General features: G+C 34.9%; 1 protein-coding gene across 1 annotated transcript in view; it reads right to left on the bottom strand.

The window, feature by feature from the left end:
- ADAMTS20 (ADAM metallopeptidase with thrombospondin type 1 motif 20) overlaps positions 1-24,036 on the bottom strand; it is an 88,727-nt gene that overhangs the window by 23,985 nt on the left and 40,706 nt on the right. The window contains exons 13-28 of the mRNA XM_005148092.3: positions 23,147-23,328; positions 22,914-23,050; positions 21,632-21,749; positions 17,741-17,836; positions 16,320-16,486; positions 16,082-16,211; positions 14,893-15,019; positions 13,998-14,208; positions 13,317-13,481; positions 12,501-12,665; positions 11,814-11,936; positions 10,616-10,723; positions 9,768-9,932; positions 9,255-9,545; positions 8,779-8,940; positions 7,579-7,755 (exon numbers count right to left, since the gene is read on the bottom strand). Of these exons, the coding sequence (XP_005148149.2) occupies positions 7,579-7,755; positions 8,779-8,940; positions 9,255-9,545; positions 9,768-9,932; positions 10,616-10,723; positions 11,814-11,936; positions 12,501-12,665; positions 13,317-13,481; positions 13,998-14,208; positions 14,893-15,019; positions 16,082-16,211; positions 16,320-16,486; positions 17,741-17,836; positions 21,632-21,749; positions 22,914-23,050; positions 23,147-23,328 (2,524 nt within the window). The remainder of the gene's footprint in view (positions 1-7,578; positions 7,756-8,778; positions 8,941-9,254; positions 9,546-9,767; positions 9,933-10,615; positions 10,724-11,813; positions 11,937-12,500; positions 12,666-13,316; positions 13,482-13,997; positions 14,209-14,892; positions 15,020-16,081; positions 16,212-16,319; positions 16,487-17,740; positions 17,837-21,631; positions 21,750-22,913; positions 23,051-23,146; positions 23,329-24,036) is intronic.

The following is a 24,036-nucleotide window of genomic DNA, read 5'->3' as shown; positions in this document are numbered from 1 at the left end:
ATGAGGCCCATAATGGAGAACTACAGAACATTTTGTTCATTTCCTAACCTATACCAGGTAACCAAAATATTGGTGTATTCACAAATGTTAGGAAATGCCAGTACTCTGAGATATGTTTAACAACTTTTAAATATGGGTCTCAAAACCACTTTGAACCAGTATTTATGAGTTGTGACTGGAGTTTTCAAAACTGCCACATATATTAAGGCAGCTCAGAATGATTTTCACATGGATCTGACCATGCAGAACCCTTCAGCTTTTCTGAAGGTTCTAAGTGCAGAAAAAGAAATAAATACATCAGTAGGTTCACATTCCTTTCACTTTCATTAAATGGCTCCATGTATTTAGGAATGGTGGTTAGGACCACCTGTCTTTTTCACCTTCCGATATTCTGGGAGGTTTTTGTTTGTTTGTGGCGATTTTGTTTGGTTGGTTTGGTTTTTACTTTGACTTACTTTTACTTGTCCTCTTTTTAAATGGAGCATCTGAAAGTTCTTCAAACCTCTTCAAACCTCGTCACGTAAAAGTGTTTCAGGAATGTAAAAAAACATGTTGTCTTTAAAGATTAAGAGCTGAGAATTATGTTATGATACTCAATTTTCTGTATCCTTTGCCAGTTGGAGCAAGATTGAGCCATAAATTTATAGCTTCAGCAAAATGTTCAACAGCCAGTACCTTTAAGGTTTATCATCAAAGATTATGTGCCAAGTACCTGTTCCAGTCCACTGACATCAGATGCTGCTTTTATTGTTAACAATATTTATATATTTTTTCCCTGTTCAAGTGTAAGGGCTCCCCCATGAAAACAATGTCACTAAAATATCACCAAGTTCACTGCAACATGAAAATTACTCAGTGGTAAAACCCTCTCACTTTCAGCAGAAGCGTTTAGTTTCCACCCCTTCTCCCCACCCCCTTTTTCTTTTTATTCTTTAAGGACTTAAAACATTAGCATTCTGTAATAAAGGACACATTAAATATAAAGACAAAGCCACACAACATGCATAAAAAAGAAGGGTTAAAATGCAACTGTATTTCACAGACACAAGGCACAGTCATTAAATTAAATTATCACACATACATTAGAACTTATTTATTATTTCAAGCTATACAGGCAACATAGCACCAATAAGGATAAATTTCCTCTAAGTTTGATGAACAGTACACAAATATTTGTTTTTTGAAATTTCGGAAACAAGTAGCTTCTTTCATTTTTACCAGAATTGCCCCAAATGAAATCCACTATCCCAAGTCTGGTTTATGACATTATTTGGGTAGTGACATATGTTATCAGTTCTCTCTGAAAAGGTCCCTCCCATTTCCAAAGTTTTTTAAAATGAATAGCATATGCTAACACGAAGATTTCAGCCAGTGGGATGTTAAATGAATGTGTTGTATTGGTAATGAGGTATTCTGAAGTTCAACATTAGCCAGCAGCAGAAGAAGAGGTAAAAGACTGAAGCTGGTTTTGAAAACCAAGTTCACTGATTCTGAATTCCCTTTTAATATAAAAGATTATCTTTAAAGATATAAATACTTTTTACACATAGAAAAACTGAATGAAGGCACTTATCATACATAGCAAGTTTTTTTTGCATTAAAATGAAACCAAGTAAATATTTTACTTAGGCAACTTTGGGCTGCTTCTGCTCCTGCAGTAGTCAATGGCATGCCTGGCAGTAACAACACTGGAAGGGGACTGGGAGGTCAGTTCTTAAAAAGTAAGTTTCTATTTATCAAAAGTAGTAGTAGATTTCTTCCACTAGTGCAAAGACAGAATTACATTGAAATTATACTGGAGCAACTATAGCGGAAACTGAAGAAATAGAAAAACAGCCACTTTAAATGAACATTACATTATGTGCCTGCAGGGTAATATGTAACAGCAGTAAGATATTTCTGACACTTGAAGGTAAATTAGAAGATGAGCAGATCCACTCTTTCTATGTCTATTTTCTCTGGAATCACAAGTAATACTTCTGAAATTACATAAAAACCCTAAGAGTGAAATTTAAAAAAAAAAATCAATTTTACTAACATTTCAGACAATCAAAATATAATTCTCCTCTATAAGGGTCAAGTCTTGCCTCTGTCACTATCCATTAATACACCTCAGCACAATCTGCACAATTCTGTTTCTATAGAGCTCAGAAAAGCGAACCATTCTTAACCTCTAGTTTTGTGGGACTTCTTTCTTAATATTATTTGAACATCTGGTGAAACACTTGTCTGTGATACTTAATTTTTTGACTAACAAGAAATTACCACTGAGACAACTAACTTGTTGTCAGTATTTTGTTCTTTTAATAGTGTTTGAACAATGCAAAAGTACTCTGCACAAGCACTATTCTTGGGAAAGTTGTGTCTGTCCACTTTTAATCCAAGATCCCTTTAATTACAGAAAGTATCTTTAAAAGCCTTTAATTAAGAATTCACAGTTATTATCTGACTTCACAACTGGTATATGGTAAAATTCTAGGACAAACTTCGTAAGTCCTAACTTTAAAAAGAACTGGATGTATCACAGCTCAACTCACAATAGAGATGTGAAGTAAAAGAGCATAAAGCCCAACATGCTAAGAAAACAAAGCACTAATGACTGTGCTACAATTAAATTACATTGGAAAGTATAAATCTTCTGCCATTACTATTCAAATAAAATTCCAAATGTAGATGTTTTCAAGAAAATCTAACAGAAAATAAAAACCTCAAGATGGACCATAACTTAACTACACTCTGAACCGTATCTGGTACTGCTTATCAACAAAGCTGTACAATGACCATATGTGAAACTGTTCAGAGGAGGAAAGTACAATACCTCAAAAAGACTGAGGTGAAGCTGAGTGTGCTACAGAGCAAAGGCATATCTGCTCACTTTTGTGGCAATACTTGTTACGTTCAAGTTACAGGAACTTATTGTGCTGCAGCTTCTCAGATAAGATATGCACATAGTAACCTAACTGGTTTCCAATGTGAAGATAATAGACTCCTGCAACAAGCTTTATGTAACACCCATTTACAACCTGGATTCAGTAATCCAGGTATGAATTCTTCCTAAAGGAGTGAGAAAGGATAAGAAGCAAACGTGTATTCTAAGTTATGACATACCTGGTTAAAATGTTTCTGATAAAATTTGGGTTGCTGTCCACACTCATACAAGAATTAAAGTCCTAATGAAACACAAAGCTTCCAAGGTAACATCAACAGATCCCACTAACTGCTGAAGCAGGAAACCTGCTGTTTGACTCCCTGCCTTTCCAAGTGTTTTGGTAAGCACCGAAAAAATTAGGAGGGGGCAAAAATAAAATCAAACTCCTATCAAAATTCTTGTAATCCAAAAATGCAAAGAAACTTTCCTCACTATGTGAAGCTGGAAGGTATTGTCATGCCATATATGAATAGCCTATTTTATTTCTCCAGTGTAATTCCTCCTCACACTCTATAAAAACTTTAAGAAAATATATAAACTGAAAGGTAATAAAAGCATATATGTATCAGGAATTTTGAGAAACTTACACTTCTTTTCTATTGCGCAGCAACAACCTAGGAGGCATAGAAAAAGAGAGTAGAAAGGACCATTTAACAAAGAGATAAATACAAAATTCTTAGAAGAAACTGAGCTAAAAAGGGATGTTTTAGTTAGTAGTCAAATACAATCCTTGAAGCAAAGGCCTCACAGAAAGCCTCCATTAAGAAAAGCATACAAGATGAGTAGAAGAGCTACCTCCCGCTGACCAGCAGAAAGAAGAGTAAAAAAATGTATGTTCACATTAAAAGTTTTGCCCAGTTACTAGGCCACAGCTTTGGCACTGGATATTTTCTGACTTGCTACTGTGTGTCTAATTATTTCCAAGCCAAATACTGCTAAAAGCAGTATTTTGTTCTCTAGAATAGTATACTAGAAAAGCTACTTCACATTGGTGCTACACAGGAAAACTTTGCAAGATTATATGTGTCTTTCACATTGTATCTACACCCTGCATCTGAAGATTTGTTGTATCTAAACACAACCACTGATCCAACTAACAGCTGATTTGATTACATTCCCACATACTTATTGTCAAGTAACGGATGATTGTTTGGCTAAGAATATTAAAGCACATGAATATAGAAAATACTGCTCAAAGTAAAAAAAAAAAGACTGATATGGAAAGTAACAAAGCAGCATTCTTGAACTCAATTTAGATAGATTATTCTACAACCCTTCTAGCACAAAATTGTTGTACCTAGTCATTACAGTTCAGTTTTAAAACCTTATGGTATCTTTGTGAATCTGCAATACTCTCTCTTTTAATGCTTTAAGTAAAAAAACAACTTCTTACCATTAGGGTCAGAAAACCAGAACCTCTCTGATGAAAACCAATACAATAAACCAGAGGTCTTATTGCATGGACTAAACACAAACCCCCAGTAATAATGCACTGTTGAAATAAGAGATACAGTAAAAGTCTATACTAGAACAGAATATTCTTAGCCAGCTGTCAAAAAGCTATGGAATTTTTCTTGACATTATACAATGTGGCATATGGTTTCCATACTTTCTTAGCTTGTAATTTATTCATTCTTTCATGAAGTTTTGGACCATTGCCTCAATCCCTTCACTAATGAAACTAGAGCAGTCTAAAAGAAAAATATCCAAGATATATGGGCCAAATTTACTGGTGGTGCAATTCCATTAAAGTAAGCAGCTATATTTACCTCAACTATTATTTAACTTAGAAATATATCATTAGGATGTATATATAAAAATATATATGTCCGTATTGTAGTTTTGATATATTAAAGAAGAGATAGTGTACTTAGATACATAAGGCAATGAAATCTTGAAATCAGACACTATAATGTGTAACAGCCCAGAACTGCTAAACTGCAGAAAGCATCAACCAGACTTCTGGTTTCAAATCATAAACAGAGCCTTTCTTGCAACTGCCCTATCATGCATTTACAAGATATGTTTTATTTTAATTATGTTCTGTAAAATTAATCAAAACCTGAAAGAAATGTAGTTACAAGGCATATTGCTAGAAGTCTTCTGTCCTCAAATACATAGTGATAGCTAGCAGAAGAAATTAGAATGCCCCAATACAGAAGAGAGCATAAAAGACACTAACAACTGATAAACTAGGTCCTTCTCTATAGTTCATCATCTCCTTGACTCAGGATTCTGAATAAGTCTTAGCTAAATTGACTTTTCCCCGAATCTATTTCCACTGGAATCTAAAATCCAAGAGGAAACTCTCTGGCTACGCAAAAGCCAGAACAGTCCGTGAGTGAATCTTTTAGTTCAGACATGGTTTATACAAAGCTACGTAAGAATAAGGAAGACCTTTTTATAAGCAATTTCGATAGCCATTTCTGAACTGAATGGGCCAGGCAAGGCCAGTATTTAGGAAGCCAAGGAGTTGTTCTAGGTAAAGTGATTGCTCAGAAATTCCCTTCCTTCTATTCTCCCTCTCCATCTATTACATTTGTACCACACATGACAGAAGTAAAAGGTGGCAGAATCTATTATGGCAAATTACACACCGTATTGGAAGCTGCCCATTTCAGTTTCTACTTACACAGTGGAATCACACGAGTAGGTATAAAAGCATAATGCACTGCTGTCCAGACATATAAATATTACTCAATATTTATCAAAAATAAAAATAGTGTTTTTTTCTGGTTCTTGACGTCTTTAGAGAGAAGGAAGTCAGTGCAGACAGGACATGATTGATGTCTCCAGCCTCCAGACAGTTCCCTATACTGGAACCTATTATATGTTAGAAAGGCATAAGATACACAAAGCCATGATCTATTGATGAACTATCACATCACTAGTGAACACGCCACAGATGAAGGCTAAACAAAGCTGTCCGTGCTAGGTTACAACAGTTTCTGTGACTAAAGCTTCTACTACTCTTTCATACTAGTTGTCATCGATGAAGAAATTTTGCATTGCTCAAACAGCAACAAAAATTAACTGAAGTTTGTGTGATGACAGTGTTCAAACCAGCTAAATTACAAAAAAGTGATAGCATATTTAGTATGCGAGCCTGCTTTTATTCCTGAATCTGCTACATTTGTTTCTGCACACCATGTGACAGTGTGATGAAAGTAAAACTATTACTGGAAAACCAGAGCTTGCAATAAGAAATAACAGAGAGGCCCCAAGCTCTGATTATGAGCTTCCATTCTAAACTTAAGCTTTGAAGGATTAAAATGGCTTTTTGTGTCAACTGAGATACAAACCAACATGAAAATCTTTGCAAAATTAAGTCAGGTTTACAACACATTACAATAGCTTACAGGTAACTATTAATGCAGGACAAACTATGGGGATGAACAGGCTGTGAAGAATTTTCAATCTAAAAGGAAAACTTTGAGTTCAAAGGCAACTGTGTGCTGAATGCCCTACTTATCTTAGTACCTGAAGTACATCCATTAAGATTAGCAAGTCACTACTAATTATTTGCCTAATAGCTAAATAAGATTCTCTGGTGTCTATTAAACACAAACACAAAACTCTGTTTTGCACAGTGGAAGTAATAGATAACTGTGGTAAAAAATTAATTTAAACTTTCATTTTAGACTATTTGCAACAAATTTTATATTATTTTTAAAAGCACAAAGAAGTATTCTAAGTTGAAATTGGACAATATTTTAAAAAATGCTTCTATGTTAATTCAAAGAACCAAAATATGTAATTTTACCATTAATAAAAAAAAAATAAAAATCAAATAGAACTGTTGCCACAGCCCATCTCCCAGAGCTGTTAATGACAGGCTTTTAACTGATTTTGATGGAATCAGGACTGGATCCAACCTCCTTTGATTGCCATTATTCTCCTTAGAATTAAGCACAATAATAAATATTGTCAAATTCAGAGCTTGGGGAAATATAATGTACTCTATACTGTAGAGCTTGCTATGATTGCTTAATATGTTAATAATCTGCTAGTGGCAATTTGAATGATTAATAGTGATTACTGCAGGCATTTTTGCACATTAATAGACAGTGACATGTAGACAATAACATATTATAGTTACATAATTATACACAGACAGCTTTAGTCACTGTTTTAAAATCACAAATATAAACTTTTATACACAAATGTACAAGTAACACGGAGCAAGATGCTTGATGACAGAGTGGGATATACATGTGAGAGTTATTTTATACTTAAATATACTATTAGAAAAAGTTATACACAAAAAGATTTTTTTTTACAAATATAAATATGTAGATAATACTACATTATAAATAACAGCATATACTTTAAAATTTAAACATAGATCAAATCATAACCCTTCAAAATAGAACAAACTATTAGGTATTGCTTTTGACTATGATGATTTCTGGTAATTTTCAAAATATTCCCTATGATGTTTTACAGAGCATGAAACTGTTCCCACTGAAGTAAATGGCTGTTTCCCATTTAATTCAATGACTGCAGGAACAATAAAACTACAGAGACTATATTCCACATGCATTATTATTTCACTGTTACCAAATAAAATAATAAGTTTTTAAAGGCCTGGGGAAATAGAGTGACAGAAAGAACAAGAAAGCAAAAAATATTAGCGAATGCTATCGTACCGATTTCCATGGTCCCCGATGCCATGAAACATCACCAGGGCAAGAATGCACATTACACTGTGCCATATTAGGTGGCTTGTCTAGAATTTCACAGTTTTGATCACCCAACATTTGGCCAGTAGGAAGCTGACAAATCACCAGTCTTGTCTTTATTCCATCTCCACAAGTTTGAGTACACTGAAATAGAGAATTTTACATGCAAGGCCTTTGTTAAGAGTCATCACATACTATTAAACCCAAAAGATATAGCAATATAAGTACATGTCAGTATTTACTAAGTCTATTTCACATTCCCTGGACCTTCAATTCAAGAATAAAGACTTACAGTCTTATCTCATACAATGAAAAAAAAAAACCTCACCAAAATGTTTACCAAACTACATTTTAATAGTTTATCAAGTGACTTTCTACAAAATGCTTCAGTTACAACCTCTTATCTCAACGGGAAGTACCCATTTGTGAGAATAAATGTGCATATATACTATTTGTCTTTGGTAGGATGAAAAGATGGAAATTGGTCCTAAACCAGATTTTTCTTGACAGAAAACAGAAAACTCAGACACTGGGCACACCTTCTCATAGTCTAACTTCTACAGACTAAGTATGTAATACTTAAATTCTAATTTCTAATGAGGTATTAAAAGCAATTTGATCAAAAGTGAGCATGTTCTAATAGTTACAGCTTTTCACTGTATTTCAGTCATCTTTTAGATGCATGATCATATCTCCATGCTTCTGATTTGGTTTTGTATATAAAATTAATATTTGTATTTGTATATAAAACTAGTATTTGCAGTTACTCTAGGCAGTATCCATAAAATTTGATGTAATAGCATTTTTTTATAGCATCTTTCACTCTTTTTTAACATGACCAGTAATTTCACTGCAGGTTTTCTGCATACAATTCATCTATTTGTAACACAAAATAATTCTATCTCTAAAAATTCAAGACACTACTACAACACTCAATCATACGTTGTTCATCCTGAGCCTCACATAATACTTACAACTTTTGTATGTGTATTTACACTACAGCTGAATTTGATCAAAGAACAAAGTTCACATAACGAGGTTGAAAATAATTCTTTTGAAATGAGTAACAAAATGCAGTTCAGTTCCATTTACAATCAAATAATTATGTTACTATTTCTAAGTTTATGTAGTAAATAATATTTCCCTTTGAAAGTAAAATGATCTTACTTCTCCCCAGTTCCCATAGTTCCATCGTGGGCAGGGTCCAGAATCACAGTGTCTTGACTCTGGAGGTTTTGTTGCCTCATCGCAATAACTAGCACTTCTTCCTTCCTCATCTTGACATACCACCACTCGACGGTGAAACCCACCTGCACAAGTACTAGAGCACTACCAAAACATGCAAACATATGTATCACCATTGCTTAATCAGAAAAATATCAAATACGTTGATTACAACAATTTTAAATTATTATTTTTAATGTTAACTAGTAAAACTGAAATCTGCAAATAAAAATTTCTACTATATAGAAGTATTACTTTGAAATCACAGAAAGATCACACTTTTATTTTCATAATAATAAAAATATATTTTTTTAAATACACATGCTTCTCTTTTGACCAAATCTGTACTATAATAGCACTTCTAGAAGTGTTAACACATAGGTGAGAGAAAAATAAATATATTAAAAATAAATTCTTACTGCTCCCCAGGGTCCAGTTCTCCATTGATATCCTCCCATTGAGGGACGGTTCCACTGGTTTATGTCACCTTGTGGGTGGTGCACCGGTAGGTAACCTATTTCTGGAAAACGGCTTGGATGGTCATGTGCTTTTGGAATATGATGGTAAACTGGTGGACATGATGGCATATTACATTCTTGTTCTTTGGAAGGTCGGCTTTCAGGATCGCAGTAATTCTCGTCGATTTGTTGATGATAGTTGACACAGATAACTTGTCTTGTTACTGTCCCACTATCACACGTAACTGTGCACTGCCCAAAAATAAACTCAAAGTTTATGACAGAACATGGATAACTAATAACCAAAGACATTTATATTTACTTCTGACAATAAGAAACATGTATTTTGTTTTTTTCAAGGGATGCAGTTTCAGTCACACCTGCACAGAATATGATGTCCCAGGTTCTAACCAGAACCTTTGGTCAACAACCTAAACAGACATATTAAAAAAAATAATTACTATTAATACTTACAGGGGACCAATTTCCAACTTGCCACTCTCCACATGGGCTAAAGCAGCTTGAAATTTCAGCTGGTCGTGGTAAATGAGCACAGAGAGATTCATCTGCTATTCCTCCATGAGCATCTCTACAACTCACATAGCGAGCACGATTTCCCGTCCCACACGATGCAGAGCACTGTTAAGAGAATAACTCAAGCTCATAGCACTTTAGGAGACCAAAACAAGATCACGCAAGCATATAAAATACTAACATAACTTAGCATCAGCTTAACTTTAGAACTAAACACCGAGAACCAGATTTCCATCTCACACTGATAAAGCCATGCATTCAAATATTGGTGGATGGTTTAAGCTTTTACATCTTTGTCAAGTAAAACTAGCTTTCATCACTATCAAAATCAAAAACTCTTCTATTAAATGGTTTGTGTAGAAACCATTTTTCTTAATCTTTATTTTAAAAATTATGCAAAACTAGACCTATAAAGACCCAAAGTGTTTAATATTGCTATTCACAGAAAAGATGTAGATCTTATTTTAGAATACTCAGATACTGATCAATTATTTAAAAAAACACTTCCTTGCATACTCTCAATCATATGAAAGCTATTTTGCTCAAAACCTAGAACCCTGTTTTTTAACCCTCCTTATTTTTCCTGGCTACGTTTGAAACATACAGAATTTGCTGGGAGAATCTTGCTCCTCCTTAAAAAACAGGTTCTTCAAAGAATATCAGAATTCCTTTAAAATTTATCACTAACAGATTTCAGTCTGAAAAATACATGAATGAGAACTTTATGAAAAATGGAAAAATGAAAGGAGGACCACTCTGTAAGATGTCAATGCTACTACATTACATACTGGGGTCCACGATCCGTATCTCCATTGGGTCGCCTTCCCCACATGAACTAGAGGAGATGATGTAGTCCATAATTCTGTATTTTCTGGGCAAGAGGGCAATTCACACTCCTGTGAGGGTGAGAAAAAAAAACCTTTTAAGGTAAACATTTTGGAAGACCCAAATGCAAAGCAAATGGCTTCCATAGAGAGAGATCCTACCATTACAATGAGCCAGCATTAATTAACAAGTAAATACCATCTTCTAATTTATCCCTGGTGTTATTCAAAGGCTTTTTATTGAATTGTTTTGTTTCAAATCAAGATGCAAAGAAAATGTATTTGATATTAAAACCATATTATTAATAACTAATAATATTTTCACTTTGAGAAAGAACTGTGTTGGGCAGCTTGCTGAAGACAATAGGAATAGACATTACTGTCTCCTGTTTCACAGCCATATGCTGTACAGAGCTGACTGAAGACAGTGGCTGTTCTGTCCCATTCTTTATACCTACAGCTACTGAGAACACAAAATTGCCCAGTTTCAGTTAACAACCAGACAGGTACTGCAATTCAAAATACAAAGCATACTCAAACCCAGTGTTTTCGCATGCAAGTGAAAATAAATTTATAGCAATTACTTGGCTTTTATATTTTAAAATCTTTTTTTTTTACCACTTCCGCTTGAGACATGAGGAAGAGTATGCCCTCAGGGAGGTACATGGTTACCAGCTTAGCCGGATATGAATGAGGACCATGTTAACACCATACTGAATCATAATTCATGACTACACATTTTGGAATTAGTATTCCAACATCTGAAGCTCTTTTCAAGTAACAATGTCATTCTTCTGAAAACTACATACAAGCAGAATTTTAGAGAATACCAAGCCAGTCAGGTGCTCTTATTAAGCACCGTGGCAGGTAGACTCCTTATAATATTCTACATGTTGGAGCTTGTCCCCTACCAAATAAGCAAAAGCTTTTGGACCCTTTCAATTATATACCAAATTTTCAAATCTCCAATCTCCAAATTACTCTTTTCCTTAATTTACTAGGCCAAATTTGAAATTCAGGACAAAATAACAGACAGCTTCAGTATTTTTGTCCTCATTTTAGAACTCATTTCCTACAAGTTCCCTCAGTCACTAGACAATACTTTTATTTAGATGATTGTAACCAAAAAGTACAGTTAACAGAAAAGCATTTTTCAACTTACTTGGTTATCTCTAGGACGAGTAGCAGCATTACATTCCCTGTCATCATCCAAAATAACTCCATAAGTCCCAGTAACACATTTGACTGCACGCATCTGGTATCCACGGCCACATGTCACGGCACACTGTTGAAGTCAGTAATTTCACACACTTGAAATATATGAAGTATTTATAATAAAAAATAGTTTTAATTAATTTTTTTTATTTTAAAACTCTTTCTAGAATGAACAGGGATGACTACTGGGATGGTGTTAAGTTTCTTCATTATAGACTATACGTTGCTTAAACCATGTCCATAACACAACAATATTTTGGCTATTGCTGAATCAAAAGATTACTTAAAAGCAATGGGACATTATATTAGGCATTAGAGTGATTATCTCTAATGTGACAAAATGACATATGAGAAAATCTGAGCGGTTTGCTATCTACATTTTCATTATTCTAGAGATGCAATATATTCACGTGTAAAAGTATCTCTGATGTTAAGGCTCAGTGTCAATGACTTAGGCATTTAACTTACATGGGTATTCCTAAATTATGGCTTAGACAGCCAATACGAGCAAAGAAATACATGAATACAACTGAAGTAATGGCTTAAGATACAATTAAAGTACTTAAAAGATATTGTTTTGTGATCAGTCAGCCTGAACTAGAAAACAAGACACCATGAATCCTTCTGTACTCACTGATCCCCAAGGCCCTACTTGCCAAGATGCACATTCATGAAGTTCACATGGTGTTATTGATTCTGGTCTATCATTTGGATTACAGAAATCATCTCTCAGTTGTTCATCGTTAAGTTGGCACCATACTTGACGACGCTTCATTCCTTTGCCACATGTCACAGGACACTGTAAAATTATTACACCTATCAGTTTGTAAAGACATGCATCAGCATTGGCTTCACTTTCTTTTAGTAATCTGTTGGATCTTAAACATCACATAAATAACAAAAATGTTCCATGCATGTAAGTAGTCAAACAAAACTAGCTATTTTATGAACTCTCAATTTCATGTAAACATCAACCCAAATACTAATACAAAGGAATAACTATTAAGTTTCTAAAGTTTAAAAATATAAGTGCACACATTACAGTTTTCATAGGGAAAAAATTTTAAACTTTTTAAATTTAAAACTTTAAATTTTTTTGTACCCATATAATCTATAATTATACAGAATTCTGTTCTCCAGTTGGTTGGATGGTTCTCATTGCTTTATAAAAAATGAAGGTAGGCATATTACTGTAGAGATATTTACTCTAAGTAGCTTCACTTTGTGATCTTAATGTAACAAAATTTCAGAGTAAAATAAACTCTGAGGGGTTTTCAGAAGTTCTCATTCATTTGTACATCTGGGAGGTATGTCAGCCAAATCCCAGGACTTCAGAATTTTTATTATCATGTCCCCCAAAATAGCCAAAACAAAAAACCCCAACAATTAAAGCGGATTCTTTTAATATTGACAAGAAGGATGAAAAATGTCTTCAGTTTTACTTTATTACCTCACTCCACCCACTAACAGACCAGCCTGGACATAAGAATTCATTGCAGCTCTGTGTTACAAGTCTTGAAAGTCCCTGGCATTCTCTGTCAGGAAGATGACGACCCAAATTGTTCATACAAAAAGCTTCTCTGGTTCTGACACCTCTCTCACAGCTCCTAGAACACTGTGATGTATAGATAATATTATGAAACAGGAAACACAACACAATAAAACCAGGTCACAATACATAACCAGTCTTAAAGGTGAAGACATTATTGATTATGTTTGACAATTGTGTCTTACATTTAATCCACAGACTGCTCATCCACATCAGAAATTTGGCACTCTGTTTAGTAGTTCCAAGATAAAACTCTTTAGTGAAGCTTAAAGTACTTACTCCTTTTCTCTAAAATACCCTCAGAACTTAATTATTAAGATCGTAAATAAAATATAACACCTTTAACCACCAGATCTTCTCTGTTGACTTCCAAAACCAAGCTGCAAACAATTTAGCTAGTTTCTTACAAAAACATGATGAAGGTGCTTAAATACGAAGATTGGTATTAGCTTAGCAACTCCTACAATGCTGCACTTGTCAAAAACTATTTTAGTTACTTAAATTAAAATGTTATAGAAATAAAAATTTTATTTGAACTAACCAGAACTATAATGGTACAATTATAAGGTTCTGAATTTGTACCTCTGACCATTCTGTGTAGTGCCAACTTGTTAACATGCAGTCACCGTGGCAGGGCTCTCTAGCTGGTGGTTTCTGCTGATCAGCGCAGTACTTTTCATCAACTGGAGCACTGAGTCCTTTTGAAATAGAGTACTTCATGCAGTGGATCTCTATAGACCGATACCCTGGGCCACACTTTGACGTGCAGTCACTTTTGCCAACACTGTGCCACCTATAAGAACAAACTGTTATAGAAAGCTAACTGTGTTTTAAAAAATAAGACCACAGTGAATAAAGCATTTGGGGCATATACCAGGAATTGTCATGTCAATACAGATTTGCATTTTAGGGAACAGACAAAACTCTAAAAATCTATCTCATGACTGGAATGTTCAAATCAATATAAAATAATTTGACTCATAGATTTAAAAAACACCTTTTTAAATTCGAAAGAGCTTTTGTCTTAATCTCCTAGGTGACTTTGAAAAACATTAGCTATAATTCTAACTGTCCATTCTTTGAACACTTCAGTGTGGACTTTCTTGGGGTGCAAAAACACAAACCTGTTTCAAATTAGATCCAGTTGTGGCTACAGTTCTGGTGAAAAATGTATACTGCCCCAGAAATACATGTTTTTGAGTCAGGATATATGAGAGATTCATAATCCTAACAAAAGGCTTCTTACTTTACCAACAAAAACTAGAAAAGCACACTAATTCTACATAGATTCAGAAGTGGAATCATAATCCATAAACCCATCATGTGAACAGATTTGAGAAAAGGAAAGAGACAAGAGAGATGAATGAGGTAGAGAGGAGGGCCAGGGCATAAAGCAGTCTGTATTAGTTTGTTTCAGTCTCGTAACAAAAACATGTTAAGACCACAACAACTCCATCAGTTAGGAACCTCTTTTTACCTTAATTCACACTCTGTATTGCACTCCTCAAAAACACCTGGTACAGTGGGTGTAAGTTCACATCTTTGATCAGACACTACTACATGATCACTTTTACGTATGCATGTCATTCTTCTTCTTCGAATACCTTGAAAAGGAATCAAAGAAAGCAAATAATGGGCTAACATAAGAGCACCTTTTTACACTAGTAGATTCCATTCATCCTTTAAAAACTACCTCTTTATACAACCTAATAATTGTATAGAGGAGATTCTGCACAAACATGCTGCTGACTACATTCCAGGTGGGAACAACCTTGTCCTGGTCACCCCTGCCATTTCCCAGGTGTACTACAATGGTTTTACAAGGATATCAACTTCCAGAAAACTGCAATGAGCAACAGGCCGTTTACTCAACAGGCTATTCCAAACTGCGTCACATCTGTCCTTTTCTAATTGTCAAATTTGCAAACCACCATGTTAAATTAGAGGTTATGATCCTTTTCTTTAAGGAATCAGAAAACTGGAACACAGTGTACCTAAAAGATCTAGAGTGCTGGGAGAAGTACCACAGCTGACACATGCTGAGCTTCTCGAGCACATAAGTATGTCTACAGCCTGACTCAAAACCAGAAGAAACATCACAAATCTACAGGTTAATAGGAGTATCTATCAAAAATTTGTGTAAATACACTTCATATATATATTTCATACATATTGTGGTTTTATTTTGACACTGGAATGGCCTGTAGAATAACAGATATATTTTAAAATGTATCTTTAAATAGCTTTACCCTATGCAACAGAACCGAAGAAGAAAAATAAATACATATGAAAGATACTAGACAAATCAGTGGCCATCTGGAAATAGGATAACACAAGTCTAATACATATTAGTAGGAATACAATACCATTTTCTAATGATGCATTAGACCTGATTTCATTGGTGGTTTTTTATAAACCACTCCTTAATAGGCAAAAGAAAGGAAGACTAATGCAGTTTTCAATACGGAATTCCATTGCATAAATGCTGAAAATAGTAAAACAAAAGCAGAAGCCACTCCTGCCCTTAAAGGCTCTGCACACCTAAAGATTACTGGCAGCGCCAACTTCCTTCCTTACAAGTACAGACGAAAAATCCAAGTACTTAAGACTAGTCCTTTCGTAAATGCCAAGGTCTTTGGTTCTGGCGACAAAATAATTCAGAGTACCTTGGCACATCCTGCTGCAGTCTTGCCAGGGTCCGTAAGGATCCCACGTATACAGATCGCTTCTGTCTTCTATTGGGATATTGAAGGAATAACGCACATCAGGGTTGTATAAATTCCCTACACACAAAACCTTAATTGAGATAAAATGATAGCTGTTTTTCAGTGAATTTGAACATAAAATTATGAAGAGAATGTTCATGTAGCAAAGTTTTAAACATGAAAAAAAGCAAATGCACACCTGTAAGGTTAGCTCTTCTTCAACTCTGTCAGTGCTGTTAATTCGTTCTATTGTATGGTTTGAACCACTGTACTCAAAAATGGCTCCTTGTATATTGATTTCTCTTTTTGACATGCTCACAACAAAATTTCCATTCAAGAGAAAATTTCCATGAATATCAGATAAAGCTAAAAGTGAAACAAAATATTGGAAATAAAGCATCCATTTAATTCAAAGGTTCTAACAATGAAAACTCTTAATACTATAATCTTCTCATCAACACTTAGCTTTATTTTAGTCCATGTGCAATACTTTAAAGTTACATCAAACAGTTTCTAATGCATGAATTCAATCCTAACCATCGTTAACTTTCACCTGAGCAGTTGTCATGGATTTCTCTGTAATAACAACACAACTTCAACAATATTTGTTCTGCTGACTGCACAAGCAGTCAACTTTTAAATTTGGTTAGGTTCTCCTACTGTAGCAGGAAACAATCATTATCCGTACTTCTGGCCTATTCTATAGCCCAAGTTCTTGTATTTGCTAGATCTACTTTTAGTGTAGTGGCTTTTTAAAGTAAATTTTAAAGTAAAAACAAATTATTAATTTAGAATAATAATTTAATTACCAATTTACATTGCTAAAGATGAATAACAAGTTAAAGATGAAATTTAAAAATTAAGTAAAATTTTTAGTAAAGGAATGCTATCAGGCTTTACTACATTTTTAAATGGTAGCTAGTATCAGGGAGTGAGGGTTGTTTCTGTGTCCTGCAAGATGCATATGCAACAACAGGGCAAATGGGCAAGGAAAACATTTGGAAAACTCTGAGGTTTGTTGAATAGGATAGTAATGAAACAAGAGACAGAAGAAAAAATGCACTCATATTCTTTTATAGATATAATGTAAGTACTATGAAAGGGAACGACCAAGATTCTTGGTACAAAGAGCTTATGAATTCTTTATTCCTCTCGCATAGTTGCAAACCTGCAAACGTGATCTTTATACTCAGACATGATAGAAAAAGAGAAATGGGAGACAAACTAGTAAGTTTGCTGAAGGTCAGACTGCTTCATTTATAGTGTGTGCTTCCAAGGTTTAAAACCATAAATTCCTGCATTACTCCTGATTTCACTTGTAGAGTTTTAATTAATATTGACACAACAAAGTAAAAAAAAATGACAGTCATGCCATGTGCTATATAATTCCTGTTCTCTGACAAATGAACACACGCATTCAAGACTTAGAAATCTAACAACATCTCACTCATTTTTGTGAAAACTAGTATCTACAGAGAGACTCATGCAAATGATGATACAATGTAATCAGATATTTGCTCTAAAGACTTTTATCAGACTTCTCATAATACATGCCTAGAGATGAGCTCTGGCAAGAGCATAAAATCTATTCATCAATGTTATACCACAGGAGGCTTTTACCTAGGTAGTTGTCATCTTCTGGTTTCCCTGAGTAGCTGTGCTGCTGAATATCAATGTTTGTTGCTCCTTTGGGAATATTTACTACAACATTGTAACCTGCAATATAATTATTCACAAATTAATTCTATATGAAAACAGTCAAATACTAGTAAATATGAACTTATAACTAGTTTTACTCACAAAGCCCTGCAGTAAATCAGTGACAACTGCTGCTGAATGCCCCATCTTTTAGGAAAGGAAATGTGAGTATCATTATTAATGCGAAATTTCTTTGTTGGTGGTTTTTGTTTTGTTTTTTTTAATCAGTTAACTGATCTTTGACTTTCATAACTCTTCAAAATTCATTCCTGTGCTCAGGAATGTGAGTTCAATTCTTCACCAATAACACGAGTCCAACCTACTCAGAAAAATCTCTAGAGAGCAGCACTACTCCAGAAAGCAGTCAAGTATAACAAGTGGAACTCAAGAAACCTCCTCACCATTTAGCCACAGAACTTTTCTACACTAAAATGAATAAATTGCTTAATATGACATATGCCTACTCCCTGATGATACAGTTCGGTTAGCTTTTCTCACAGCACTCAGAAGAAGGAGTCCTAAACACTCAAATACTGCAGTATTGCAGACCATACACATAGGGAGATGTATCAGATAAACTAGCCATTCTTGATCTATATTCTGGTACTTAAAATGTTACCCTAGTGCTCTCCCTTCAAAATACAAATGATTCACAAACACATCATCATTACCTCTGACTAATCGTAGCCTTGTCATAATGTAACAAAATAAGGATCGGCAAAATCTACTTTTTAAAACCGTTGCTCTACACATAAGCACAGGTTTAAGAAAAAAAAAATAAAAAAAAAGCTGTTTCTCACAGATGCTACTCACAAATTCAAATGGATTCTTATGTCTAAGAAAAAACTGAGTGTGGCAAAATGAAGAAAAAACCGTGCAATCTAATGTGTTAATATAAACTTAGCTAAATTTTCCACCTATTTTTCTGGATTTAACAGTCTTGCCATGATTTAACTTCAGTTATTTGGCAAACCTCTACAAGTAAAGTTTTAAGTGGCAATATCCTTTTCAAATTGTGCTGGGTTTGGCTGGGATAGAGTTAATTTTCTTCATAGTAGCTAGTATAGGGCTACATTTTGTATTTGTGCTGGAAACAGTGTTGATAACACAGGGATGTTTCAACTACTGCTTAGCAGTGCTTACACATCCTCAAGACCTTTTCTGCTCCTCATCCCACCCCACCAGTGAGCAGGCTGGGGGTACCCAAGGAGTTGGGAAGGGAAACAGCCGGGGCAGCTGACCCCAACTTACCAAAGGGATGTTCCATAACATATAGTATCATGCTCAGCACATAAAGCTGGGAGAGGATGGAAGGAAGGGATATTTGTAGTGATGGTATTTGTCTTTCCACGTAACCACTACACATGATAGAACCTTGCTGTCCTGGAGATGGTTGAACACCATGGGAAGTGGTGAATGAATTCCTTGGTTTGGTTTGGTTTGGTTTGCTTGCATGTGGGGCTTTTGCCTTATCTATTGAACTGTCTTTATCTGAACGCATGAGTTTTTTCACTTCTACTCTTTCAATTCCCTCCTCAGTCGTACTGATGGTGGGTGTAAGTGAGCAGCTGTGTGGTGCTTAGTTGCCATCTGGGGTTAAATTATGCCAAATTTCACAATTCATTAACTTCCCAGTGACTTTTAATCTATAAAACCAATGCCATGTATTTAAATGAACATTTAACCTAATCACAGGTCCATCGCATTTACCAGTTGGGGGCAGCACTGCAATTGCAAATTGACACACGCATGCTCCAGATAAATGCAGTGGTCAATCTTCTGATTTATTGCAAAGAAAACCAAAAGACACTCAAAAAAGCCCCTCATCTTGTACACTGAAGACCTTGCAGTAACAGATTGACAGAAGACAAAATATGGGAGGAAGCTATACACAAAACTGCATAACACATTGTCAGTGACAGACAGGAGGATAGTAAAGGCACTGCAAATTATCACTTCCAGAAAAATCTTAGATATTCTAATTTTATGCAATAATAATAGCCTAATAATAATTATGCATATATAATTAGGTTACCATTTCCTAATCTGGGAGCTAAGTAAGGTAGTATTTCACTGCAATGGATTTTTAATAATTGTTTAACTAATGTTTAAACACTGAATTACAACATTATAACTTTATGACTACAAGCATGTACCACAGGCTGCTATTGTCTAATTCCAAATTTTGCCTCAGTAAAATGATTCATGTCAGTATAGAAAGGGACTAGATGAAGTTAAAAGAATAAGATTAAGAGCATGGATTTTGGCATACTTATTTTGTGATCCTAACTCAGAACTCTTTTGGAAAACAACATTCCCTCAGACAATATTTTCAGTCATTAGGCTAGGGATATCACAGAACTCCCATGGACACTGAAGTTTTAGTGATCAGCTGACTGCAGCCTCTTGTTTGCATTGCTGCACATCCATGTGATAAGCCCAAAGGTTACACATACTGTCCAGCAGTATAAATTTACTGTCATTTTTCATATGCTATAATTTCAATTGAACTTAATTCAAAACATTTAACTATGCTTAAAACCAAAATAATAAAGCTAGGTTTTCCTCATCCCAAAACGTGTCAGTTTTTTTCCCCTCCATCTTCAGTAAAAAGAAGTAAGTCTGTGACAATGCAGAGAGTGACATTCTCAACCATTTTTGTATAAATGGAAGTTTTATGTAACAGCCACCATCATCAAATGTATTTGTGACAAAATTCATGTGCTACCTGTAAGCATAAAGGTCTTTCATAGTGGTGGGAAACAAAACCACTGACAGCCCTTTACTCAGAATTATTAAAATCATACATTCTTTTCCCTTAGTGTTTTGACCGCATGTTCAGAAATCCAGCCTCTAATAGCTAATAGTGTGTTCTTCCAGCTTCTTGGGACAGAAGTGATGTACATTTCTATGGGAAGGGTAGCTATATCTAACCTTTACCAGTTTTGGTACTTTTGCTTGGCTCAAGCCCTCTGCCAGCAAAAGAAAATAACAAAAACAAATTTGTTTGACCAACAATTCCTTTGTTCTGTAAAGATCCTACTTGGCAACTCCCCAGCTATCATTTTCACTTGGCCTGAGGTCTCTTTCAACCAGTGAAGTGGCATGAAGGAGCATTTAGGAATCTGTTATTAACCTGGAGACTTCTGTCCTTATGTTTTATACTCTAAGTACTTAACTGCACTGCTAATCACATGCAATAGTCTCTCCATACCTCTCAGAAAGGACTACAGATAGAAGAACTACCAGTAGCTCTATTAAAGAAACTAAATCAAAGAGCTAGGAATCACCAGGATTACTCAGAAGTTTCTCATTCGCTGCATGCCAATGAAGAGGAAAGAACATAAACATTGCTGCCCATATTCTCTGGAAAGAGAAAGCTCACATTTCACAGGCTATCTTTTTCACTGCAGGAAAAAAGGAACCTCATCAGCTGCTCACAGCACAGCCTTCTTGCCATGTCTTTACACAACCAAAAGGAGACATTGGAATAACTCCTTCAGCTGCATCGTTTCAGATGAGAGAATGTGAAGTAGGAAGCATTCCTCCTTTTAAAATACTTTTACGCTCATGGTATATTTCATTCATGTCTTTCATTTTGACCTTAAAGCAGTACGGCTTTTTCACCTTTAATAGGTTAGTATGCCACAGTGTTTGCCTCTGCGCCCTTGAGAGGGTATGTGACTGAAAATCGGAGAAATTTTTGTTGACAGCAGCCCTAAAGAGCATACTTCCTCAAATGTAAAACATACATTTCTGTGCCATACTGAAATGTTCATTAAGATTAAAACAAAACAAAACAAACAAACATACCATAACGAGCACTGTTGAAAGTACCTGCAAGAGTCTTACATGAAGAATTATCACCACCACAGATTCCACATTTGTCTCTCCTTGCCTTGGAATTCAAAACGTGATCACAGCCTGCTTGCTACGAAATAAATGAATAAATGAAAAATTACAATAGCCCTGTGCCACTCAGCTCAATAATACAATGAAAACAAACAACATAAGCTTCCCACTCCCCAAAAACATTCTTATTCACTCTATATATCTGGTCTTCCTTTGGTAATTCATGAAAAGCCTTCTATTATTTTGGGTGCTGTGATGTAAGGGCGAAACACAATAGTGCTGTTGTACTAAGAACGTTGTCAAAGTCCAAATACACTTAGTATGTCAAGAACTGTAAAAGAATACGTAACAGTATGTAAAGATTTGGTATTTAAGAAAAACCAACATAGTGTATACACTTTAAGTTAAATTTAGATTAAAAAGTCTTGGAATCCCAAAAGCAGTATATATGTGCACATGTCATCATTTCTTTCAAAGTCTGTCATTACTGCAACAGAAGCAAAGGAATAAACTGAGACTATACTGGTTAAACTAGCACAAGTACCATTTTTGTTTATGTATCTTTACTTAAATGACCCTTTTTTAAAACTTACGATAAACTGAAAATTCTCTGTTATCTCCTCTTTCCTCTTGCTTCAATGCTATAAGAAAGCTACATTTTCAACTCATCATAAATTTACTCAGTTTAACTGCAACCCGCAAAACCTCAGCTTGACAAAAGTCTTGAGTTGCTATAACACAGCACCTTGCTTCTCCCAGGAAAATCATATGGCACTTCCATAACTGCTGTTAAGCAAAGAATGCTTAAAGGATCCCTTTCAAGGGTCAGTTCCTTCTGACTTTGTAATGAAATAATAAATACATAATGTATCTGCCCTTGGATTTTATACTTTTTTCTTTGATGGCAGAAATATGATGGCAACAAACATGCAGCATGTTTCTTTCCTTCCTTTAAGCCAATATTAGATCAATTTCTCTTTGCTCACTTGCACAATATTAACTCTTCTCACATATGAGGCTTAATGAGGAAAGACTGTGGATTTTCAGACTCAACTGTTTGTTCTTCACTTAATTGTCTCCATTTCCAGATCTTTAATTTGGTAGGGATTAAAATCAGCCTAAGTAAATTCAAAACATCTTGCTTTACATGTTTTCAGTAATGGTTATTTGGATGAATATTTAATATCTAATTTACCATCTGCTAAAATTGATTTTAAAAATTAGTAAGTTTAGATTTAAATACCCTGCATAAGCCTTGAACACAAAGGTCATTGGTTTCTGCTCCACAGGGAGTACCATCAGCAACTCTGTCCTTCAGCTGATAGTAGGAAGTTGTTCCAGAAACTCGGCAAAAAAGTTTACAGCGATCTTTCATAGAAACTGGAAAGAAAATCCAACAGGTTTCTTGTCTATTTAAAAATTTTAATTAAAGTAACATTTATATTTCATTTATTGAAAAAATTTACAATCACTTACTACCACTGTACTTTGGAAGCCAGCGAACAGCAGATGTAAGACCGTTGATATTAAAGTGTTTGCCATCAAATTCAGAGCACTGTTGCTCCCGGAAGTCTTTTTTGCCTTTTGGACATGAATCAGTATTACACGATCGAAACTTCATCCTGCGGCCAACACAGTACTTTCCTCCACTTCTTGGTCTAACAAAAATAGGTAAATGTAAAACACATTCAGTTTCTAAAACTGCAGCTTTCCATGGAAAGCAGCTTGAGCCACTGATCTGAAGGGGAAAATCTCACACAGCATTCTGCCATCTGTTACTGACTTTGCCCACAGACACTCTCATCTTCTATTGCCCTGTGTGTACATTTATACCCAAGAGAAGGAAATAAAAAGTCCATGCAAAATACTACTGCTGAGGTAGGTGGTAAATAAGATGTTTATTAATGTCTATTACATTTGTATTTCTCCTACAGTCATAATTATTTTGTCTGGGAAAAAAAAGCATTATTAACACTTTTATCAGTTTAGGTGAGAGTACAGCCCTATTTCTACAGAAGCAGCACCTCCTTCAGTAATATGAAAATATTATTTCACAGAGTGACAGAGAAAGAAGAGAGTTAGGAGCTGACACACTCTTTTCTGTAGTCCTAGTATCAGTTTCAGTTTGAGGATCAAAAGAGCTAAAACAGGAAAATTGTGGAAAACAGCTTCCTATATACTGTAATGTCTAAAACCCATTTCCTAACTCTTATAAATCCTGCTACACATTAATTCAGTATTACTTAGGTTCCTGGGGAGGAAAAAAAAAACAAACAAAAACCAACCAAACAAAAGGCATATTGATACTATCAGTTGCTACAGACTGACAGAGGCATATCTAATGGGAATCTAGCCTAGCACCTCTT

The sequence above is a fragment of the Melopsittacus undulatus genome, chromosome 5, assembly GCF_012275295.1.
Source record: "Melopsittacus undulatus isolate bMelUnd1 chromosome 5, bMelUnd1.mat.Z, whole genome shotgun sequence".
Classification (NCBI taxonomy): domain Eukaryota; kingdom Metazoa; phylum Chordata; class Aves; order Psittaciformes; family Psittaculidae; genus Melopsittacus; species Melopsittacus undulatus.
The sequence above is the reverse complement of the archived record's forward strand: the minus strand, read 5'-3'. Positions and strand labels throughout refer to the sequence as shown.